Source organism: Sceloporus occidentalis, unplaced genomic scaffold (assembly GCF_023333645.1).
Source record: "Sceloporus occidentalis isolate IW3139 unplaced genomic scaffold, rSceOcc1.0.p SCAF_3, whole genome shotgun sequence".
In the NCBI taxonomy this organism is placed as follows: Eukaryota; Metazoa; Chordata; class Lepidosauria; order Squamata; family Phrynosomatidae; genus Sceloporus; species Sceloporus occidentalis.
The window spans coordinates 63,510,223-63,530,687 of record NW_028316983.1 but is presented as its reverse complement, the minus strand read 5'-3'; the positions used below and the strand labels follow the sequence as shown (position 1 = coordinate 63,530,687).

General features: G+C 41.9%; 1 protein-coding gene across 3 annotated transcripts in view; it reads right to left on the bottom strand.

The window, feature by feature from the left end:
* Window positions 1-20,465, bottom strand: part of GRM4 (glutamate metabotropic receptor 4) — a 453,403-nt gene that overhangs the window by 250,443 nt on the left and 182,495 nt on the right. For all 3 annotated transcript variants that reach the window (XM_089514714.1, XM_089514715.1, XM_089514716.1), the window contains one exon: window positions 10,971-11,187. In XM_089514714.1, the coding sequence (XP_089370840.1) occupies window positions 10,971-11,187 (217 nt within the window). The remainder of the gene's footprint in view (window positions 1-10,970; window positions 11,188-20,465) is intronic.

Here is a 20,465-nt window from a genome sequence, read left to right as displayed (position 1 = left end):
GTTTCCATGATCGAGCAGGGATTTGAACCCTGGTCTCCAAAGTCGTAAGTCAATGCTCAAACCACTACACCATGTTGACTCTCAGAAAGAATATCAGGCCCTTTAGTGCTGAAGACTGGTTTTCATCCACCCCCCATGCCCCCACATGGGGACTCATGGCTTGTATGGATGTTGCTAGTCTTACTTAGTTATGATGACAAGTATTATGAATCTCTTCAATCTTCCTCATCCTCTAATTTTATTGATTTTTTTCCTGTGTTTTTAAACATCATTTGGGGTAAGCTGCACTGAACTCAGTGTATTTTTTTTGCTCACTGAGTGCTGCCCACTTGGACAATTAAGTGAAAGATTTTCCTCAGCACTCCCCATTTCCTCTTCTCTTCTTCTCTTCTCTTTTCTCACTTTCTCATTCCACTGCTTCACATTCTGCTCTCCACCTGCCCCTCCCCCCCCCCCCCGCTTCAATATATCACACTCTTTGAAAGGCATGTTTGAAACTATTACGGAGTTACTTTTGATCAAAGTGAGACAGCTAAGGAAACCCATGCCCTAGCCTACCTATGGTTTTTTTTAAACAATAGTCTACTCATATATACATTCCAAGGAGCTCAATAGAATTTAGTCCCAGGTTCATATAGGGTTGCTGAATCCATTTCTTAAACGCCTTTTTTTTAATTGACAGGTGTGATGGGAGGAGGTTTTAGGACTTGGCCACAGAAGATGACCAAGTCTTCACATGCTTCTAGGGTTCCTTCAATTATTTCCTCAACCTTTGTAACAGATGATTCACGTGTGAAATACAGGAAGGAAAAAATGAATGAATACAAACAGTTTACTTTATCAGCCTTACATACCAAGGTTAATACATGTAAGTAAACAAATATTATGGTAATATGGGTACAGAAAATAGTGGATAGCTGATCTTTTGGACTAGAGATGCTTGTGATTAAATTTGGGGTCACTAGCTTTTTCATGGACTATGACTTGAGAGACCAGGGTTCGCATCCCCATTCGGGCATGGAAACCCACTGGATGACCTTGGGCAAGTCACTCTCAGCCTCAGAGGAAGGCAACAGCAAATGCTTTCTGAAGAAGCAAACAACTACAATAACAACAAGCTTTTGCATGGAAAATATGTATACTACTACTGATCTTTGCAGATAACACTTTGATTATGAGTGGGGAAGTAAAGAGGGAACAATTCAACTATGCAGAAAAATGTTCTGCATATCCTCAGAGGCACGCAAAACATTTCTGATTAAAAATTCTCCATCCTTGATTCACTCACAAATCTTTGTAACCACTTATTGCTGCACTTGCAGTGGATAAGCTGAAATAAAAACATCATTCTTACTTATCTTTAACATCACTCCTTATTAATCTTTAACAAACAAGACATTTGAAGGATAACTATACAGCATACATGTTGGAGGGAGTGGGCAGCAATGGAAATAAGAGAACAGAGATAATAAACAGTGACAACAGTAAACTGAAAATGTTGTAAGATGAGATGCCATGTTTTAGGACAGCTTTCCCCAATGTAAAGGTTTCCAGATGTCTTGGACTCCCACCATAACCACTTAGCAATTGTGTTATGGGATTTGTAATCCATCTGCAAAAAGTACCACATTAGGAAAGGTAAATAAATAAATGATACAAAGAACATTTCTGAAGAAAAAACAAATTTAAAGAAATGAATGAATACAAACACCAGTTTACTTCATTAGCCTTACAGTTATGCTCCTATAGGTCCACAGTGTAACAACCATGGTTTGTCTCAAAACTAACAATTTAAGTAAAGAACTATGGTAAGTAGGGTAAGTCAGTGAGATGATTTCACCTGTTACATTAATGATGAAGAATTAATCTTCCATTTTTAATCATCCGCATTAATGAATGTTTTTAAAAAAACAATTTCCCCTGCACACTGTCCTGGAAAGAAGGATGCAGGTTGGAAGCTGCCTTTGATGTACAGAATCCACAGAATGGACATACAAAGTGGGGAAATTGCAGCTTGGAAAGTTCAGCTGCACATTAAACTAGTGGAAGAAGCCAAAGTAAATATATGTGCGGGGGAGGGGCGGGAGCAGCAACACCAATACCAACACACACCAATACCAACACAACACAGATGCTTTATGCAAGCTGAAAGTATGGCATTACCCATCCCTATGTGGTTGGATAAAGACTGATAGAAGAGTAGTACGACAGAAAGTTAAGGGTATGTATAGAATGCAACAGTTGAGTGTAGTCTTATTGTTACACATCTTTTAATTCAAAATGGCCAGAAAAATATTTCCTAAATCTGGAGAGGAGTGAGGAGTTGTTTGACACTGGCATCACCATGGACCATTAGATTCTGAAAATTCATTTCCACAATAGTATAGTACAGTGAGCCCGCGTTATATGTGGCTTTGAGCATATGTGCAAAGCTGCGCGGGAATGTGCAGGCACAAGGGGTGATGCATCTCATTTGGATGAATGGGGTGCGCTGCTGCACCGCCACATGCATGAGCCCCGTTCACTTGAATGGGGCTTGAGCACGCACAGTATTTGGTTTACGTGGGGGGGGGGCGTCTGGAACGGATCCCCTGCGTAAGCCAAAGGCGCACTGTATATGCTATATAGTATACAGTGATTAAGTGCCAACATGGGTTACTGGTTTGAGCATTTGACTATGACACTGGAGATCAACATTCAGTTCCCAGCTCAGTCATGGAAATCCATTGGCTTACACTCTCTCAGCTTCAAAAAAAACCTGTGATAGGGTTGCCATAAGTCCGAAATGACTCAAAGGCACACAACAACAACAACAACAACAACAACAACAACAACAAAGTGATTATACAAAACCTGTAGAGAGAAAACTGTTATGCAAAGACTCCTGAACACAAGATTATCAGGGACTGAGGAAAAGCAATGGATTAATTCAAATTGCACAGACAGTCCTCTTCTGGTTGCCAAACTGTGACTCAGAGATCCTGTCTGTATTGTGAAATATTCTGAGGCAGTGAAGGAGGATGCAGGCACCTTATCTCTTGTCCCATTAGTCTCCTATCTCGACATTCTTCTGCCAATCTGCTATAGCATACAGAACCCTCTTTTACCCAAGGCATGGCAAGTGACGAAGGTATGATATGTGATACCTGCTGCAGATACCTTTTCAGGGGCAAAGGCCCTGTATCTTTAGCAGTACATACAGGAAAAAGACACTTGTTGCTCCCCCTCCCCAGAAAGATGTGATGATGAGGAAAGTTTCTTGTATTCATGTCTACCTGACAATGGGTCTTCTGCCCATTAACACACCCCTGTGTCCCAGCCACTGAACTATAATTTATGCCATCAGGCTGCCCCAGCAGAAATTATTTGAGATGCCTAGAAACAACTTTTATTCATCCCACAATGCCAATAATAGGGATTATGCAGCAAGTGCTGAAGTGCCATCTACTGGTGCTCAGACAATTCACAGGCATCAGGAACTCACTGCTGTATTGTTTGGGGTGTGTGTGTGTGTGTGTGTGTGTGTGTGTGTGTGTGTGTGGTTTTTTCGGGCTATGTGGCCATGTTCTAGAAGAGTTTATTCCTGACGTTTCACCAGCATCCTTGGCTGGCCTCTTCAGAGAACGCCATCTTCTAGAATATGGCCATATAGCTCCAAAAACCCACAAAAAACTATGGATGCCAGCCATGAAAGCCTTTGACTTCTCGCTGCAGTATTATTTACCAAGATATGTTTACTCTCATTGGCTTGAATTGTCCTAAATAATAATAATAATAAATTGTTTATTTGTTAACCGCTTTTCCTACGATCAAAGCGGTGTACAATATCGTTAAAAACAGACAATAAGAACAATTAAAAATTCACATCTAGAAATACATATTAAAAAAAAGTAAATTCAAACAAGATTAAAAACATATAATAAACTATTAAAACCATGAATTACTGTATATCAAAGACAATGGGGGGAGATGGTCTCAGACGGAATTGGGAGGGTAGGCTTGTAGGAAGAGAGGATTCTTTAGAGCCTTCTTAAAGGCTTCCACCGTTCCACTGAGGCGAATCTCTTCTGGTACGGCATTCCATAAAGAAGGCGCAACTGCTGTGAATGCCCTTTGTTGTGTGATCGCCAGTCTCACCTTAGGGTAACTGAGTAAGGATTTTCCTGTAGATCTGAGTGTGCGGGGAGGATTTTGTAGGGAGAGGCGTTCCCTCAAGTAACCCGGGCCCAAGCCATTTAGGGCTTTAAAGGTAATAACCAACACTTTGTACTGGGACCGGAAACGAATTGGCAGCCGATGTAGAGATTTTAAGATAGGTGTTATATGTTCGGACCTCGATGTCCCCGTAATTAACCTGGCTGCTGCGTTTTGAATCAGTTGAAGTTTCCGAACCTGATACAAAGGTAGCCCCATGTAGAGCGCATTGCAGAAATCCAAGCAAGAGGTAACCAGTGCATGTACTACTTTTTCTAGGTCCCCCCGGTCCAGACAGGGACGTAGTTGGCGTATCAGCCGGAGCTGATACCAAGCACACCTGGCCATCGCATCTACTTCAGATGATAACTGTAGAGATGGATCCAGGAGTACTCCCAAACTACGCACTTTGTCCTTCAAGGGGAGTTTAATCCCATCAAGGACTGGATGGGAAATTTCCCTGCCTGGGCTAGGGGAACCTATCATGAGTACCTCTGTTTTCTCTGGATTCAATCTGAGTTTGTTTTTCCTCATCCAGCCCATTACTGCCCCCAGGCAGGCATCCAGAGGAGAGATGCCATCCTTAGTCACTGTATCAGTCGGAGACATGGAGAGATAGATCTGAGTGTCATCAGCGTACTGATAACACCGGGCTCCATGGCTCCGGATGATCTCTCCCAGTGGCTTCATGTAAATGTTAAATAGCATGGGGGACAGAATGGCGCCCTGAGGAACGCCCGATGTAAACTCTCTTTTCCGAGAGCAGCTGTCCCCCAGCCTCACCATCTGGAACCTTCCTGAGAGATAGGACCGGAACCACTGGAGCGCAGTGCCCCCGATACCTAATTCGTTCCAGAAGTATACCATGGTCGATGGTATCGAAGGCCGCTGAGATGTCCAAGAGCACCAACAGAGTTATATCTCCTCTGTCAGTGGCCAGACGGAGGTCATCGACTAAGGCGACCATGGCAGTCTCAACTCCGTAACCCTCTCTGAAGCCAGTTTGAAATGGGTCAAGATAATCGGTTTCATCCAAGACTGCCTGGAGCTGAAAAGCAACTGCCCTCTCAATCACCTTGCCCAAGAATGGTAACAGGGAGACCGGTCTATAATTGCTCATAGATAGGGGATCGAGGGAAGGTTTGTTCAACAAAGGCCTTACGACTGCTTGTTTCAGAGATGTTGGAATAGTACCTTCCCGAAGAGATGTATTTATTATTCGATGAAGAGCAGATGTTACGACATCTCCTCCCTGCACGGTCAACCAAGAAGGACAAGGGTCAAGAGGGCAAGTCGTCTTTTTCACGCATCCAAGGAGCTTGTCTACGTCCTCGGTACTCACAAACTCGAATTGATCCAGAATAACCTTGTTACCAGAGGCGCTGGATGCCTCTACTAAGGATTCTGCTCAAAAACTGGCGTCAAGGTCAGCCCTTATCTGAGAGACTTTGTTAGCAAAGAAGTTGTTAAAAGCATCACAGCAGGCAATAGTTGGTTCAAGTAAAGGGTTCTGGGTGGCTGGGGTTTGAGTTAATTCCCTGACCACCCTGAACAGCTCTGCTGGACGAGACTCTGCTGACGCAATCCGTGCAGCACAGTACGCATCCCTGGCTGCACTGACTGCCACTCCGTAGGAACGCAACATGTTCTCATGGAGTGTTCTGTCAGATAATTTCTGATGTTTCTACCAGTAGCGCTCTAGTCGTTGCGCAGCCCGCTTCATCTGGCAAAGATCTTCTGTATACCAGGGTCTTTTCTTAGGAGCGGGCCGGCAAGGACACTCGGGAGCGATACTGTCTATAGCCCCGGTGAGATTCCTATCCCAGTTATCAACCAGGGTTTCGACAGCATCGCCATCATTCCCAAACATAAAATCCTCTAGGGCGTCTTGGAACCTTTTGGGTTCCATCAGCCTTCAAGGGCGGACCATTCTAATAGGTCCATCCCCCCCCGAGGGGTTTTTGGATAGTGGCATCCAGTCCTATCTTGACCAGGAAGTGGTCCGTCCATGACAGGGGGGAGATGGCATTAATTCCCACCCACGGACATTCTCGGGCCGTACTGAAGACTACCATCGAGTGTGTTACCAGCACAGTGTGTTGGCCCTGAAATTAATTGGGACAGGCCCATTGCTGTCATGGATTCCATGAACAACCGAGCCGCACCTGTTGGATCTGTTGAGCCAGCCCCGAAGGGGATGTTGAGGTCCCCCAAGACTATAAGCCTAGGGGATTCCAACACCAGCTCCGAGACCAGCTGTGTCAGCTTGGCCAGAGAGTCTGTTAGGTTACGGGGTGGACGATAAACCAACAGAATCCCCGTACTGTCTTTAGCTTTCAGAGTCAGGTAAATACACTCGATGTGCCTCAGTTTCGGTACCGAGTTCCTAGTCAAGATGATGTCGCTTTTATGGACGACTGCCACTCCTCCCCCTCGCCCACATTCCCTAACCTGCTCTTTCAACGTGTACCCGGCTGGGAGGGCCTTGGCCCAGGTTACAGAGCTATCCTCCCCCAGCCAGGTTTCCGTGATACATGCCAGGTCGGGAGCTTGCTCTTCTAATAGATCGTATATAATTCCATATTTTATTCTTCACCGACCTGGCATTACAGAGAAACAAGGTAAGGGATTGTGGTATGCTTGGGACGATCCTAGGTTCTTTTGGGCTAACAGAGGGACAGGAAGACGGGATAGGTATTAAGTATTGATCTCGACTTCCTCTAACAACATTTGTCCGTCTGTTAATACCATACCTCCCCATACCCCGCACAACTCTTATTGGAGCACCACAGATGTTATTGGCTCCTATATTAATACAGTTAGGCTCCATACTCATACCGGTGGTCTCTTCCATAAGATCTTCCAATAACTGGTTTTGATACAATAGTGACTCAAGGGGGGCAGATATCAAGATACATCCAAATATAAAACAGAAGGGAAAAAAAGGAAGCCTGATGTTATGGTTCCAGAAGATGCCATAGCAGACAGAATGTTACAAGTGCCACTGTATAGGCATATAAAACAGCCCACAAATACTAGAGTCTCAAGCCTTCAACAATAAGGTCACAGTCTTTCCCTCCTCCTTCCTTCCACTCCCCTAATTACAATCCCAAGGTCCAGTGTCCGCCTAGATGTTAATTCAAGCAAAAAAAAAAAAAAAATGCTCTCCCCGGTGGTGTGGGGGTTGATGCTGGCATCAGTCAGGGGTCCGGCTAGCCGGCTTTTCAGGGAGCCTCTCTCACCGGCCCCTCCTCCCTGCAAAAACGCCAAGCAGGAGGCCAAAGGTAGTCCTCCTCCGCTGCTGGGAGCTCCTCTCCCCGGTGGTGTGGGGGTTGGTGCTGGCGTCAGTCAGGGGTCTGGCTAGCCGGCTTTTCAGGGAGCCTCTCTCACCGGCCCCTCCTCCCTGCAAAAACGCCAAGCAGGCGGCCAAGGGCAGTCCTCCTCCGCTGCTGGGAGCTCCTCTCCCCGGTGGTGTGGGGGTTGGAGCTGGCGTCAGATGGATAGAAACATTTCTGTTATCTAAAATCCATTATGTGGATTTGTAGGATCCTTAAGACAGGGACATAGCCAAGGAGGGGGGGTCTGTAGGATCCGACCTCCTTCCATTAGATACAATGAATGGTGTATGCCGCTATCTGGACACCCCCCCTTCCCAAAATCCTGGCTAAGTCCCTGCTTAAGAGCTTGGGGAAAAGAAGATAAACAGGGATAAGACTTCTACTGGAAGATGGCCATCTATTCAAACTAAGAGGGGAGTATTTATGCTTCCTGCCACTGAGTGAAGGATTAAACCAGCAAAGAATCTGTAACTCTTCTCCATTATCTCAGGTGGAAAATGGTTCCTTCTCATATCCCTCCAAGTCACTGTGTGCCTTCTGTGATTACAAGCTGACTTTCCTGTAGGGCAGTAGATAGCAGTAGCAACAGAAGCCCATGCATGGTCACAGGGAGCCTCCCAAGATCAAGAAAACAGCTAATTTGAACACCACACCCCAGATATTACAAAAAAAAATTAAAAGCTTGTCCATCATCACCAGCTTTGGTTCAGGGAGTACAGGTTGTGTCTCCCTTATCTGAAATGCTTTTTCAGATTTTGGAATATTTGTATATATAATGTATAATGAGAAAATATGAAGATGGGACTCAAGTCTAAACATGAAATTCATTTGTTTTGTGTGCACCTTATAAACATAGCCTGCAGGTAATTTTATACATAACATTTTTTAATAATTTTGTGCATGAAGCTAAGATTGTGTACACTGAACCAACAGAAAGCAAAGGTGTCTCAGCTACCCATGTGGGCAATTTTGGATTATGGAATATTTCAGATTTTGAGATTCCAGACAAGGGAGACTTGAACCTGAATAAATACAAAAAATAAAAAGTGTGTGTGTGTGTGTGTGTGTGTGTGTGTGTGTGTGTGTGTGTGTCAGTGGGTGGGTGTGCTACCTGACTGGCCAGGAACTGTACCTGGCCCCTTGTCTCCCCACATTCACTGTCTATGCCATGCCAGGTTTCATGCTGATTGTTTTCTGTTTATGGAGAGAAGAAGTGGCAATTGCCACATAGCTTCCAAAGGAGACCTGGTTTACATTGGAATGGCCCTTGGTTTGTTAGTTATTTTTTTCTGGGAAGAAATACATTTTCACACTATTTTGCCTCCAGCAAGCACTTCTTATGAAATCCATGTCAGGGCCCAATCCTAGTGCCTTTCCCTGTCTTATCTGCAATTCCCTGCAAACTGCCACTCCTCTGCAAACAGTTACAATAATGAATTCAAACTAGGCTGTGCAATTAAAAGAGCTTAGGCGTGATTTATAGCAGGATTATATCTGCAGGGTATTGCCAATGTCTAACATTTGGACACTATGTGGTCCTTGGAAATAAGCAATTACAATGAGCTTGATGTGCTGTATAAACATAAGCACAGAGGGTTTTGTTCACGGTTGGAAACATACCTCTGTTGGCTGGCTAGTCTGGCAGATCAGGGAGAAGGGCCAACCACACAAACACTGATCTGAAAGCTCTCTAACCAAGGAAAGCTTCCAGGAACTCAGTCCTTGGCTTTGTAGATGAACTGCTGGATGCTCAAAAGCACTTCAGGATCTCTCCCATAAATCGATATCACAGGTTGAGTTGCCACCTTTTGTACTGGCTTAGCTCCATTCATTTTCACAGGCTGACATACTAAAGTTTAGCAGGCAAAGGGCTTTCTGTTGTGGAAGGAAATGATGGGTTACCTCCTATATTTGTATTTCTCAGCCTGCTGTTAAAGACACAAGTAATAGTGATAGGGAATGGGGCCACTATACAGGGTTCACAATGATTTAAACATTTATTTTTATTCAAGACTTATTCCTCCAACAAGACTAGACCTCATTCAAGCTGACATGATCACAGATGCTTCACTTGCACTGGTTATGTGGTACACATTAGGATCCTCAGAGGGTTGGATGTGATTGTGAACAGAATATTATAATTGGCCAAGACTGGAAAGAGATGATATGTCATGGCTTGTAATGAACAATCACTGGAAACATCTCATAGATAGAATACACTTGTCCCTCCATATTCGCTAGGGTTAGGGGCACAAGACCCGTGAATATGGAAAAACTGCAAATAACAAAAACACCTTGTTTTTACCTGAGAGGACACCTCTCTAGGATTCTCTAGGTCCTCCAGTGCAACTCTGTGGTCAATGTCCAACCTACACTGACCATAGAACGGCGCTGGAGGAGCTACCAGTTCCTACTAGAGTATTCTCTCTAGGAATCTCTAGGTCTTTCAGTGCAACGTTTAGTTAAAGTTGACCATAGAGTTGCACTGGAGGACCTAGATATTCCTAGAGAGAATGTATTAATGAAATCCATGGATAATCAAATCCGCAAATATCAAAGCCACAAATATGGAGGGATTTCGAAACGCACTGTTTATCAGAGTGTCACTATTCTTCCCATTTTCACCTTGGCTATAACTTATCTAATTGTAGCTCTACAGAATTATAGTATGGACCACACAAAGAACAATGGAGAAGGAGGAAATGGGGAAGATTGTTGGTCTGCCTCTATGTTAGGCAGATGAGAAGCATTCCTCCTAAATTCCACAAATATTTCTGTCTTCGCAGATAATAGCATTCCAGATTATTTTCCTCAACACTAAATAAACAGTTGTCTCACAAAATGCAGAAAAGCTTGCACCTTTGTCATTCCCCCCTCTCCGTGGTCTTAAAGCAATGGCTTTTCTACTACTACTACCGGTAACAGACCACATTTTACATCAAGTGCTCTCTCAATCTGCCAGAAAGAAACTTTTGGCATTTCATGGCAGACATTCTGTCAAGCTGTAGCAGAAAATGTAGGAGACGCCCAGTTGCTAGATGATCCACCATGTGCAGGACATCACCATGACACTGGCCTCACTGAAAGCATCATACTTACACTTACAGCGTTCTAAGCAACACTAACCAATATCAATAATTTCCCTGTCACCTTCTGACATCATCACTTTCTAGACAATGAAGTCAGTAACTTCAACACAGTGGACAGAAATGTGTCACAGTAGAGCTCTGTAATGGTAGCTTCCAAATCTGACATATGAGTGAAAAGCTAAATCTAATAACATGTCAAATATCCCTTTATCCAGCACCTGTAATTCTTTGTACTATGGCCCATATCTCATTCTATAGAAAAAGGTGTTACAATTTACTCGTTGTTTTGAGCAGTTCCATACATTACTCCTGTCCCATATATCATATCCTTATCAGAACAGTGACTTACCATTTTCCCTGGATTTCTGGATGAATGCCTCTACTCCACTCTCACCATAGCTACCTTCAGAGGCTAAAGTTGAAACATAATTCCACTTGAATGCTTTCACAATATCCACCATTGCCTGGGCCTGGTAGGTGTCTGAGGGAACAACGCGGGAAAAGAAGTCATATCTGCTGTTGTCACTCAAGTCAGGGGCAGTGGAAGCATAGCTTATTTGAGGAATCTGTAAAATCAAAGAGAGAAAACACATTATTAAACTAAACCAGTCTGAGAAATCTACAAACCAAATACTAGCCCATGAGGTTGTCAATAAACTGATGTTGTTCTTCTCTTACAAAAGGGATGGGAGCAAACACTCAAATAACTGAATTAGAGGGAAACAGTGGAAGCATATTCTACTTGCCTGTTTTCGTGAACAGTTTGATGAAAATGTTTGTCCAGTGTGTGGCTGATGTGAAAATGGCAAACTCCATTTTAAATCTAATTACAAAAGAAAACTAAAAAAATTAAAGAATGTGCATCTGTGGCAGCTAAACCTCATCAAAACATCACTCGAGATATCTCAAAACCTGACAATGCATTTTTAGTTGCCCAAGTTGCAATGCCCAATTTCAAGTTGAAATTCTAAACTTTACTTTACACAAAAAAGATGTCCAGTCAGAATTTATCAGGAAATTTTGATTCACAACACAAGATGTTACAGAGTGCTTTTTGTTGTCATCCAAGTTATAGTGCACAGTTTCAAGTGAAAAAGTTGAAATTCTAAAGAGGAATTTGCTAGAAGTAAAAGGGTGACTCATTGGGAAATAGAGCTAGATCACGTTTCTTTCATTTTTATTCAAGATCTAGTGGGCAATTGCAAGTCAGCATTCCAAAGCAGGCATCTTAAAAGAAAAATAGAGGTTGTTTCTGATGGTAAACAAATGGTAAATGTTTCAGAATTTAAGACTATTTGCTGTAGAAAAAAGGAAAGGAGACAGACACATGACTGTGGGATACATCATTGTAGATGGTATTGATAGTGAACATTAAAGAACATAGATAATAAGGATGGGAAGAATATTTGAAAATATTTTTAAATGGCTGTAAAACATGTTTGTTGATTGTCAAGAGATCTTTGAGAAGAATCCTGGATTTATAAAAATCTTCCCTCGGTACTTATTTTATGAAAAATTCACCTGTGGTTGTTTTGTGTACAATACAGCATTTTTTCTACACCAAAATGTTATTTTCTGCACAGAAATATCATTTCTTGTAATCATTTCTTGCACATTTTGTGCTGTTTCTCTACAAAACAACTTTAGAATTTTTTATTTTTTATTTTTATTTTGTTTTTTGTTTTGTTTGTTTATTTGTTTTATTTTTGCTTATTTTTGGCTTAAGACTGCTGAGCTGATCTTTTTTGAATGTGTTTTTAAAATGCCTAAAAAGAAAAGATTTTTTTGAAGCCAAAGGAGGGACACAAGAAAACTGGGGGAAACTCTGCAAAAGTTAAATCAATATGTTTAAAGCAGAGACCACCCCTGATCCAAACAAAAGTACATTTGTTCAATCCAGGAGATAAAATATGGCTAAAAGAATACAAAACAGATTTCTTTAAGTCCAAAGTGGAGAGGTCCTTTAACAAAAGCAAAAAGAAAATTGCTAATATTATCCATTCCTTTGAGAAGAAAATTAGCACAGAAATGCTAATTTCTAGTAGATAGTATTGGAACCAGGGTTATTCAGTGAGCTTTTAGTAGTAGGAGATTCAGGACAGGTAAGATAAAGTATCCCTTCACACAGAACAGGGGTGGGCAACCATGGCAAGCAGAAAATGGTGTGTGTGCATGTGTGTGTGTGTGTGTGTGTGTGTATTAAACAGTACAGTGGGGCCTTGCAAGCTGTTTAAAAGACAAACTGTTGCACATGGGGGTTTCCAGGAACAGCACACATTCCTCCTGTTTGGTTTAAAAAACAGTTTGTCTAGGTATTCTAGAGATACTGAGGGACACATAAACCTTCCTGGGGGACTGCATGCAGCCCCAGGACCTCACTTTGTCCATCCTGATATAGGCTACATCTGCACTGCAGAAATAATGCAGTTTGATACCACTTTAACTGCCATGGCTATAGAATTCTGGGATTTGTAGTTTTGTGAGCTATTTAGCCTTCTCTATCAGAGAGCTCTGGTGTCACAACAAACTACAAATCCTGGGATTCCATAGCATTGAGCCAGATTCCACCTCAACATTAGGAGGAACTTCCTGACAGTAAGGGCTGTTCGACAGTGGAACAAACTCCCTCGAAGTGTAGTGGAGTCTCCTTCCTTAGAGGTCTTCAAACAGAGGCTGGATGGCCATCTGTCGGGGATGCTTTGATTGTGATTTCCTGCATGGCAGGGGGTTGGACTGGATGGCCCTTGTGGTCTCTTCCAACTCTACGATTCTATGATTCTATGATTCTAAGTGTCAAAAGGCATATTTCTGCAGTGCAGATGCAGCCATAGAACCTATTTAAAATATGGAATTTGTTCTTACAAGATGTAGGGATGGCCATTAGTTTAGACATCTTCAAATAGGATTATGGTCCAAATCTTATTGTTAGTCTCTAGAGTAGATCCTTTGATTTAATGGCAATTTGGTAAGTCAACATTATTGTAGGTTCCACTGATTCAATTGGCCTTATCTGGATGGGACAAACAATTAGATTTACAGCTATGTGAATTCATTAAGGATAAGACTAATTTAAATAATCTGCTGCCCTAAGGTCCAAAGTAACAACCTCCATACTATTCCTGGGCCTACAACTGTCTGATCTGACAATAACACTTTAAACAAATGAGTGAATCTAATTAAATTATTTCAGTTATTAATGTCAGCATTCTTGCTGTTGTTTTTATGTCCTGCCCTTCTCTCAATATAGGAACTTAAGGCAGCTAACAATATATTTAAAAACAATAAAAAAGCATTTAAAATATAAAGTTTAAAAACAATTAAATGATTTATAAAGTTTAAAACACTAAACATTTAAAATATTAAAATGCATTAAGAATTCCACACAAACCTTAAAATCTGAATCACACAACACCCAACCTTCATCAGTCTGAAAAAGCCTGGCAGCACTAGAATGTATTTATTCATCTGCTGCCGAAAGGATAGCAGGGATGAAGCCATCCTGGCCTCTCTAAGGAGCGAGTTCCAAAGTTTGGGGGCAGCCACTGAGAAGGCCCTCTCTCTTGTTCCCACCAAACATATCTGAGAGGGTGGTGGGACAGACAAAAGGGCCTCTCCAGATATCTTAGAGCTCTACTAGGCTCATAAAGGCAGATATCTTTCTTCAAATAACTTGAATCCAAGCCATATAGGACTTAATATATAATCAAATTATTTTTCAACCATGGCATGCCAGGGTGTCCTTCTGGCTGCAAACACACAACTTTCCTGACCCTGCTACACCCATCAAATTCTGTGTGACCACAGTGTATTTGTCATGATTCAAGTTCTCACAGCAGGAAGAATATCCACAGACTTCCTTTTGCAATGCTCTGTAGGGAGTAGGTCTCAAGGTAGGAATTATTATCAGAGAGACAGAATTCTAAAGGGAATGCATTTGGGTATGCATTAAATGCCATTCTCCAACCTTTAGACCAAGTCAGCTGTGAGCTTGATTTAAAATCAAGGAGCATATAAAGAATGAAAGGGTTTGTGCCAGGATTTGGCAGGTGAATGCACCAGCCCTCTCTTGAAAGCAGCAATCTGAGAACGAGGACCAGTCAGTTGTTCCAGCCGACTGCACCTTTGAGACCTTTCATATTTGTACAATATGCCAGCAGGGACTAGGAAACTGTCCCCGGTGCCAACCAGCACTCAAGCTCCAGTGAACTGTTACATGCATCTGAAGGAATAAGTTGCTAACAGTAGTACTACTTTTTCCTGTACTGCTACTTCCCCATGTTTAAACTACAAAAGGCAATCAAAGGTAGTTGAAATGAAGGGTCCAAACCAAAGTCAAACAGGCAATGTGCTCACATAGGTGTAACAGATCAACAGTCTAACGCAGACAGAGACTTTACCCTTGATAACACTGTACTCAGAGTCCTGACCTGTATCCAGACATTGTGTCTTTGACACTTGGAACATCCAGAAACTGGTTGCAAATAAAAATAGTGATAAAGAGAGAATGAAAATCAAGATCTTAAGTGGTTCTCAGTGGCTTCTGACTCAACCCAAGGCCCTCTTTAATCAGTCCTGTAAAATGGCACAATGAGAGCTGATGATTCCAATATCAGTACAGCACTGAATCCGCCCTGGGAACAACAGTGGGCCCTTAGGAATCTCTGGATGGTTTCACACAGAAGAGGCAAGTGTCATTAAAATGTGATTAAAACATGGTAATACAGTAGGCCCTTCTTATACACAGATTTTTTAATACATGGTATCCTCGGTTTGAAAATATTCAAAAAAAGTATAAATTTACCTTGATTTTCCATTTTTTATAAGGGACACCATTTTGCTATGTCATTATATTTAATGGGACTTGAGCATACACAGATTTTGTTATACACGAGGGATCTTGGAACCAAACCCCAGCATATAACAAGGGTCCACTGTACAGCGCGCCCGCGCCATACGCGGCCTTCAGCATACGCGCTCAAGCCACGGGGCGCGCGCGGGGCGGAAGGGGCGGAGCGTCCCATTCAATTGAATGGGCGCGGGCGCCCGTTGTGCCCTGCGCGTGCCTGCACTGCCGCGCCGCCGCGCACCTGCGCCGCCGCGCCGCCGCGCATGAGCCCCATTGTTTCCAATGGGGCTCGAGCATAGGCGGAATTCGCCTTACGCGGAGGGATCCGGAACGGATCCCCCGCGTAAGGCGAGGACGGACTGTAGTGCGATTCGGGGAAAGATTATCACACACCCATGCACTTCTCCCATTTGTGTCCCATGCGTAAACTGTAAGGGACATGTCTTTGGGTAATAACATGAGTTTCTGTTATTATCCAATGGTGCATGCCAGTTTACGCATGAGACATAAATGGGAGAAGCATGCAGGGATGTGATAATCTTCCCCCGATTGCACTATTACCGCATTTTAATCACGTTTTCATTATGCTTGCCTCCTTGTGTGATGGCATCCTAAGTACATATATATCAGTATGCCTACACACACACACACACACACACACACACACACACACATATAATTTTTAAACCATAGATGGTTGAATCTGTGGATAAGGAAGCTGTGGATATGGAGGGCCAACTGGAATCCAAACTTGAAAGGTGCTATCTGCGGTGTTCAACTATTCAGGGAATAGGGTTCAGCACTTTCCTAGGTACCTTTACAATTAAGACCAAACTCCAAAGCTGTTTCACTGTCTCAGACCTACCAGCTGCCACCAAGATAATGGTTATGATTCACCTAGCAGAGAACAGCAGTAATTCTGAAACTAGAAGGATAGCCTATTCTTTCTCCTTTTCAAAAGAACATGTTCTGTCTGATCACAGCCAAGGAGCTTGGGAAGCACTCGAAATCATCATGCCATTGCCATCCTGTTTTCTCTCACAAAACTTGGCACCACAACAGAGAATGACAGATGAAAGAAAAGGCTGGAGTCTCCCCCAAGAAGAAAAGAAGATGATAAACAAAAACCTCAGCCTCTCATCTCTTAAGAATACATGTAGGAAGAAAAGAGAGAGGTTCCAGATGGATTCTGGGCTCAGGAGCAGCCACAGAAGGGAGATCTAAAGGACTCCTAAGACTTGGGTTTCAGATTTCTAAAAGAGCCGATAAAACAGTTTTCTTCTGCTTTAATTTCCCCCCTTTCATGGTTTATATTTGCTTAATTGGTGCAGCTGTCACCGCCCACCAACTTTGCCTCTTCCCATGCTTGGAGCCTAATTATGATGGGCTTCAAAAGGGCAGTCAGGAAACTCCAGGGATAGGAGAAAAAAGGAAAGTTTTTTTAAAAAATACTGTACACACACACATATGAGAAACATGACAGCTGAAACTATCAACCAGTCACTTTGGTAACAACCCCCCTACTTGTTAGGAAGAAGGGGGAGAGAATCCTAATGTACGTTCCCTCATCCCTCCCTCAAACTTCATGCCTCCTTGCTAACCCATATATTACTTGAAAACCAAACTAATGAACCCCCCCTTACACACAAACACACTATATAGTTAATGAAGTTACCTTCTGCGGTTTGATTCTTTCCTTTTTTTATGGCCTTGATCACATATTATTTTAGAACAAACCAGTTCTGAAGCCCAAAACGGCAGCCTTTAACGTCATAGGGAGTTGTGGCCAAAGCAGAAGGGGCCCAAGGCACCAAGAGACAAAAGTATAAGTATAGGGGTGTCTGAATTAGCACCATGTAGAAACGTAGCTGTAGGTTGGTTAGATACTCAAAATGGACACAAAATACTTATTACAATGACCTTGCTAGATGCTCCCTGCTTGTATTATGTTGAGTGTGACAAATAATGTCTATCTGTGAGGCTATGACTTCGCAGATCTCATACCCTCCAATATTTCACAGAAAAACTGGGACACATGTGGCCAAGCAAGAGTGTAGTTTAGATCAAAAAGTTGTTAATGGGGAAGATGATAAGCTAGGAGAGGATACAGTGGTTTGCTTTTGCCACAGCATCCTGAGAAGGGTAAGGTTCTGTTCCATCCTTTCCTCTCTCCCCTCTTTTGAGTTAACTAAGTACAAATTACTTTTGCACATTGAAGCTAACAAAATGAATTTCAGCATGGAGAAATGTAAGGTACTGCACTTAGGGGGGGGAATGAAATGCACAGATATAGGACGGGGGACACCTGGCTAAACGAGACTATGTATGGAAGGGATCTGGGAGTCCAAGTAGACCACAAGTTGAACATGAGTCAACAGTGCAATTATTATTATTATTATTATTATTATTATTAAACTTTATTTCTAAAGCACTGTAATTATACACAGCGCTGTACAAAGTCGGTAAAATTAAAAAGTATATAAAAGCCTGCCCAAGGCGTACATTCTAAGATAACAATAAAAGAGGAATAGATAAAATTACCATATAGAAAAGAAAAAACAAATTAAAAACATCAAATATAAAACAAATCACATCACATCAAATATTGTCAGACAGCCAGATGACAATCACAAATTCCCTGAGAATGCTTCCCTAAACAATATGGTTTTGTGGCAGCTAAAAAGGCCAATGCGATTTTAGGCTGCATCAATAGAAGTATAGTGTCTAGATCAAGGGAAGTAATAATGCCACTCTATTCTACTTTAGCCAGGCCCCACCTGGAATACTGTGTCCAGTTCTGGGCACCACAATTCAAAAAGGATGTTGAGAAACTGGAGCGTGTCCAAAGGAGGGCGACTAAAATGGTGAAACCAAGCCCTATGAGGAACGACTTAGGGGGCTGAGGATGTTTAGCCTGGAGAAGAGAAGGTTGAGAAGTGATATGATAGTCCTGTTTAAATATTTGAAGGGATGTCAAGATTCGAATGGCTTGATACCATGGTAAGGTTTGGGAGATTTAATGGCATTCCTTATAATGAGCAAACCTGTATTTGTGGAGATCATGAAATTGAGGATATAGCTCACGTATTATTTAAGTGCCAACTGTACCAGCAGGAAAGAGACCTGTATCTCGGTCCATATATCAAATGAACAATGTACTGGAATACCCACATTAGAACAACATACTTCATAAGTGGTCAAGACTCAAAAATATCTCTCATTATAGCTTGATATTTAAGCAAAGCAATACACCTGAGATCTAGATGATTGGGGTAAATTGCAGGGGTGATGAAGAATTTTGATGTATGATTGTAACTTTATTCTGTTTATCATATTGCTGACTTTTGTATTATTGTTATTTTTATCTACCCATATATCTTTTTAACCTTTTACACAGAGTCTTATAGAGTGATTTATTAGTTTTGTATTTATATAGTTTTGTATCTATATAGTTTTATTATAGTTTTATTCTTATACCCATATATTTTCCTCTTATTTTCCTCTTATATAACTCTAATTTAGAGTTTTATACAGAGTTTTATATAGAATTACATAGAATTTTATCTATTTTATATTTTGTATTCTGTATTGTGGTACTTTGAGATGGCCTACGGGCTAATCAATAAATATTGACAGTGTGGTTGAAGGTATGTCATATTGAGAAGGGAGCAAGCTTGTTTTCTGCTGCACCAGAGAATAGGACATGAAGCAATGGATGCAAGCTACAGGAAAAGAGAGTCCAGCTGAACATGAGGAGGAACTTCCTGACAGTAAGGGCTGTTTGACAGTGAAACAAACTCCCTCAGAGTATAGTGGAGTCTCCTTCCTTAGAGGTCTTTAAACAGTGGCTGGATGGCCATTTTTCAGGTATGCTTTGAATGAGAGTTCCTGCATGGCAGTGAGTTGGACTGGATGGCCCTTGTGGTCTCTTCCAACTCTATGATTCTAGTTTGCAGCATCTGAGGAAAGCTGAGGCCAAAGGAGGAGGGGGGCTGAACTGCACGCTGCACTTCAGTTTCCAGTTAAATATATTTATTTATGACCGAGGTACAGAGAGGTTTAGAAATAGTCAGTTTCTCTTAAACATACCAATAGCTAACAAAAACTCAGCAAAAACCTAGAATCTTTACTAAGATCCTAAAAATAACAGCTCATCAATGCAGCTTGCAGGTAAAGGGCAATCTGTCTTAAGTCTTATCTTATCTTGATTCTTAGCTAGCTACATGGAGACTAAAGGCTCTTTCACACTACACAATGATAGCATTGTGATGCCACTTTAACTATCATGGTTCCATCCTAGTCTCTTCATGGAGAATGCTCCTATGCCTCATGAAACCACAAACCTAAGAATTATTTAGGAAGTTGTCATGACAGTTAATGTGTAACATAGTGCTATCATTCCATAGTGTGAAATGGCCCAAAGAGAAGCTTGTTTTATAAAAGAAAGGCATTCCCATGGGTGCTATATCCCCCTTCTCACTCCTGCAGGCACCTAGGTATCTGGTCAACATAAAACTAAGTCACAAGGGGAGGTGAAAGGTTAGGAATATGTAGAAATCCAGGTGCTGATGTCTATAGCTGCCTGGATGAGCTTGGGCAGCAATATTTGTTTGGTATCCTGATCAACTCGTCATACCATCCTGACCAGTTTGCTTTTCAATAGATAAACTCTATACAGGCAGAAATTCACAGTCAGTTCTTCATATCAGCATTAAATAGGAAATCAAATTAGTCTTGTACTCAGCTCCCTCTTAGCTTCAGGCATTCTTATTAAGAGTTGAAATTAATATTTAAAATTCAACAGAGTTTCCATATCCACCATTCCAGATTTTCAGATTAAAAAAAAGCAAACTGAAAACCTACCTTTTGCATGCAAGATTTTTCTCAAGATTCTAATAATAATAATAATTTGTTTTATTTATATACCGCTATTCCAAAGATCATAGCGGTGAACAGCAAGTAAGCTATTTAGCAAGTAAGCTAATTTGCCCCCAACAG